Source organism: Limulus polyphemus, unplaced genomic scaffold (genome assembly GCF_000517525.1).
Source record: "Limulus polyphemus unplaced genomic scaffold, Limulus_polyphemus-2.1.2 Scaffold1168, whole genome shotgun sequence".
NCBI lineage: Eukaryota > Metazoa > Arthropoda > Merostomata > Xiphosura > Limulidae > Limulus > Limulus polyphemus.
In genome coordinates, this window is record NW_013666778.1 from 25,443 (window position 1) to 30,461 (window position 5,019).

Genomic DNA, 5,019 nt, shown 5'->3' on the forward strand with positions numbered 1-5,019 from the left:
TTGTTGAAAATAAGTGTATCGTAAAGTTGTATTCGGAAAGAATAAACCAGTTTTATTAAGTAAGGACTTGTGTCGCTAAAGTTTCGTCGGAACGAAGTTACGGAAGGTTAATTAACAAACGGAGACGTAACAATATAAAATCTTAGATATTGAGTTGGAATGGAAATAGTTTGTATGAAAGCTACTCCAGTAAATTATAAACTATAATGTTTATAGTACCTAAAGTTTTTATGTGTGTATGATACTTGTTAATTTTACTTACATGATAGTATATTGGACAATGACGAAACGTGAGTTTTATATAAAATAATCACAGAATAATGATTTGTAACTTATGATATTTCTATAAAGTGAAATAATCGAAGAATCATAGTTAAATGTCTGTGATGTTCATTTGTGTATTTTTAAAACAACTAAGTTTAAATGTACATAAAGTTTTGAAAGATGTAGAAATGAACAGGTAATGTTCTTTTCAATGTGTCTAATGAAGAAAGGTCAAAACATATCATCGACTGGTAAGTTGAAATATCTCACAGCCCCACACTGTATGTGTGACCATGTGACAGCCTCCTAACAATTATCTGTCTTGACATCAGTGCCCACACTGTTTGTACGAGTGTGAATACCTAATAGTTATCATAGTCTAAAAGTTCTATGTATATTGGTATTTTGAATAATAGTAAAGTTAAATAGTAAGTCATTCATTTATTATATTTAGTTGTAGGGCGATTATTGGTTATAGTAACTCTATTTAATAATATGGTTTATTCATAAAAGTGAAACAGTGAGTGTTGTACAGAACATTGTCTGAAAGAAGCTATGAACAGCTAATTAATGTATACTTTCACCAGATTTGTGTGCACAATGAAGTTTAAGGCGTGTTTGCCAGTGATTAATGGCTATATAGAAAATGGATGGATAAACAGTAAGTCATTCATTTATTATTTTTAGTTGTAGCGAATTGTATCGGTATGGATGTTAAAATATGCAAAATAATGGTTTTAACATAATTAAATCTAGACATTGATCACACGTGGTAGTAACACTGTCACAGTAAATTTGGTAAAATCCTATAGACAGTCATTAAAATAATGGTAAATACATATAGATATTGATTATATGTGAAAGACTTGATTGATAATTAAAAGAGTAAGTTTTAATTATGATATAGTACTTTTAGAACAGGTAATATAATTAAATAATAAATTAGTACTGAAAATCTTGAAACATTTGGTTGATAATTAAAGAGTGAAACAATAAGTTTTAATTATTTCATGATATCATCCTTTTAGGACATATAGTGATCAGGAAATTTAATAAACTAATGATCTAGTGTTCAGCATTCTTTTTAGGGCAATTTAAATATAATTTATTTAATTAACTAATAAATTAGTGATATAAACTAATTAAATATAGTCTTGTTGAGACATATATTGTGTGAGCCAGTGTGTCATAGCCACACATTGATCATGAATATTCATCAGTGTTACAAATGTATATATATATATATATATATATACATGGACTAGTTTAAATTTAATATGGACTTGTATCAACTTTGATTTGTAACTTGTAAATCTCATTTTCATAAAAATCACATTGGCAGGTTTTTAAAATGATTTTGAAAAATTTACTTTAGTTGATAATTTAAAATAACATTCTATCCAGTTTTAATTCATATAAGTTTTGGAGCTGGTTTTCATTAAAATTTTCTTTTTTGATACATTATTTCTTTTAAATTCAGATTTGGGTAAAATAAGTAAATATTGAGGCTTGAATACTATTGAATACAAGTTGTATAACTTGTTTCATGATGAATGTAAAACCAAATTCTTGGAATTAAAAAAATCAATGGTATAGTGCAGAATTTAGGTATCTTTGGCTGTGGTACATCAGAGCACAACTGCCCCCCCCCCCATAAAATACTAACCAAAATATACTTTACAATCACATTTATGCTATATGCAATGACTGAATAGACACTACTGTATAATCAATGTAAATATATAAAAAATGAAATGCGTAAAAAAAAGGTACATGGTTAATGTATATATTCATAAAACTTTCACTAAGACACTTTAGAAACAATTACCCATCCCACTCTCAGACATGTGCCAAGCTACCATCACCAAAAGTATATATAACTCATATTCAATTGTTTTATAATGTCTAAAATACAAAGAATCATAAATATAACTCCCTTTTAAAGAACAGTACACAGTGTGTCCTACATTGAGTTATTACGCATTTCTAATATCAAAATTTGTATCTGTCCGCAGTAGTGAAAATTACAATTGCACAACTATTGTTGAAATGTTTGATGTCGTGCCCCTCCATCGAAAAAAATGTTATAACATTTCCTATCATTAGGCAGGTTTTTTTCAGATTATTTGGGAAAAATAACAAGAAGTCCAGTTAATGTAATAATAATGAATTAATCTATTTCTTCTACAATGTTTTCTACATGGTACATTCACTTTTACACAAGTTATAGGCCTAAGTTCACATATTTTTACTTTCAGCATAAACTATAATAATGATGTTACCGACATCTAACTGACAAATACAAAACTTACAAAAATTTCATGTTTATCTGTCAAGTCACTAAGTAGATGCACTGACTCCCACTAACACTGAACTGAAACACTCATTGAATACTCATTCATTTTTTCATACCCATTAATGGATTTATAATGTACCCTCACTTCCATATATTTCATGAATCTCCTTGATTATTACACCATAATGAACTTTCTAGATATTGCATCATTATCATTATTAGCAGCTCCTTCTAGCACACATCCAAATTACAATATTAAAAATACAGCTTACAACAGTATAATCAAGACTTCGATGTGTGATGTAGAGACATCCTCCTGGTGTGGAAAGGGTTAAGATGCATCTTACTTCTTCTTACAAATGCATCTTACAAATACTGCTCAGTTCAGTCTACAAAAACTGATTGTTTATCAAGCATGGATTTTTGATCCACAGGACTATCAACTTTTCCTCCTGAAGATCTCCTCCTTTACTGTCTTTTTGTAACCGATCATGGTTCAGCTAGGTAAGTGTTGCTCTCACCCTACTCTATCCAACTTTTAACCTAAATGTTTCTTAATCTTTCTTGTTGGCCAGTTTTTAAAATGGTCTGTATTGAATGATCAACCTGGTGACAGAAGGGCATTGGTCTTTGCTCTTATGCAAACAAGCAATTTATTCTAAACTGTTTGTTCATAACTAGCAAGATTTGAAAGCATGTTCCTTTCTGTGGAAACATTTTTTTTAAGTAAATGCATAATACTGGTCATGGTCTGACAATTCCCTCAAATAAAGGTTCACTGAAGTTTTTGTGCTCAATATGGGCATACACATCCTTTATAATAAGGTTTTCATGAAGTGTATGGATTCCACTTTTTCAACGCACCTATCTCTAAACTATTAATTCCTCCTCCATCTTTGTTTGTTATTCATGGGTTACTGTGTGGAGGTTATTGTTGAGTAATGGATTATTGAGAAATCAGGTGAAACAATATTCTAGCAATGTTATTCATCTTTCGCAAATTTGTACTAAGGTATACAAGACATGCTTATGATTGCTTTGCCCTGGTGATTTTTTTTCTTGCTTTGATCAGGAGTCGCCTACCTGATGGCAAAGATCAACATATGAGATGCATTGTTGCTGGTTGTCTTAAGAAGAATCCCATAACCAACTCAAGTCAGTACTGAAGCAACTGCTGTTATGAACTTGCTACTAACTTATTCTTCCAGTTAGATGAGTCAGTTGGTGGATCAAAGTTGTCAGTAGTTAAAACTGCTCTACATCCCAGTCACAGAAAAGCTACATAAACTTTTAAATTTTATTCTTTGGCAAACTACCAAAAATGTAAAGTTTCATATTTATTCATTCTGTATTCTTAGTAACTAAATTCAAATACATATAATGTAGAGGTAAATATCATAATTGATATTGAGAATTAAAATTTCTATATGTAGTGTTTCTCTTGGTTTATTGAGGAAATAAACTGTACCTACATATTGTTTTCACGTGTGTATGTGTTTTTACGAAAATTCAGATTTGGATTAAACAAGAAATAATTATTTTTTGATGTGTTGTTGCCAGAAACCTTTAGTGGCTGCTACAAAATAAAGATGATTATTAAAAACATACATTTAACGGTTAAACTAATCAAAATTGCCATACTTAGCTCTGATTGCTTTAAAAATATAATGCAAATTAGTGAATAGTACCCACCTTCACTGAAAGAACTATAACACCATTTAAATAGACAAACTGAGGTAATAAGAATTATAATTTCTATAAATTTTGCTATTGTTATACCTTCTACTAACATTTAACTAAATGGAAACCAGCTGAACTCAGTGTGTATTTAGCAGAAATAGGCTATGTTATAATAAATCTAAAAGTTCAGGCATCATTATGATTGCTATTCAAGTAGACGTTACTAATTATTTGGTAAGATTTATTCAACTTAAAATAATCTGAAATATACATATAATTGCAGTAACAGAAACAGAATCAATCAGATATAAATGCTTCTAATTTAAGTGATAAATGTAGCAATTAAGGTGTAAATGTCAGATTCATTGGACTCAAACGTCCAAGTGGCGTATTGTTTGCCTGAAACTGTAAATGAGGTCCTCTTGATACAGAACCATTGTCTTCCACCTAGACATAAAAAACACATATGAGAATGAAGAAATGAATAAAATGAAATGAACTAAAAATTAAGTTTAAAATAAGTACAAAATTTCCACAGAAGTTAGAGGTGTGTACTCATTTGTTAAAACAATTACAATAGGAAATAAAAACAATTCTAATTTTGTAAATAATTACTGGTAATAGAAGTTAAGTAATAAAAACAGATTACATTATTTCTAGTCTCCACACATACAACACAGAAGCTATATACTGTCCAAACATTGATGCTGTCTTTCAAATTCGATGACGAGGAACCCACTTTGAGACTAATAATGGGTACCTGATGATGACAAAACCTT

The 5,019-nt window shown here is 29.8% G+C and overlaps 1 protein-coding gene across 1 annotated transcript in view; it reads right to left on the bottom strand.

The window, feature by feature from the left end:
* Positions 1-4,464: 4,464 nt before the first annotated feature.
* The window catches only part of LOC106462450 (cell division cycle protein 23 homolog), a 118,519-nt gene continuing 117,964 nt past the window's right edge, over positions 4,465-5,019 (bottom strand). The window contains exon 16 of the mRNA XM_013922371.2: positions 4,465-4,687. Within this exon, the coding sequence (XP_013777825.1) occupies positions 4,583-4,687 (105 nt within the window). The 3' untranslated portion in view covers positions 4,465-4,582. The remainder of the gene's footprint in view (positions 4,688-5,019) is intronic.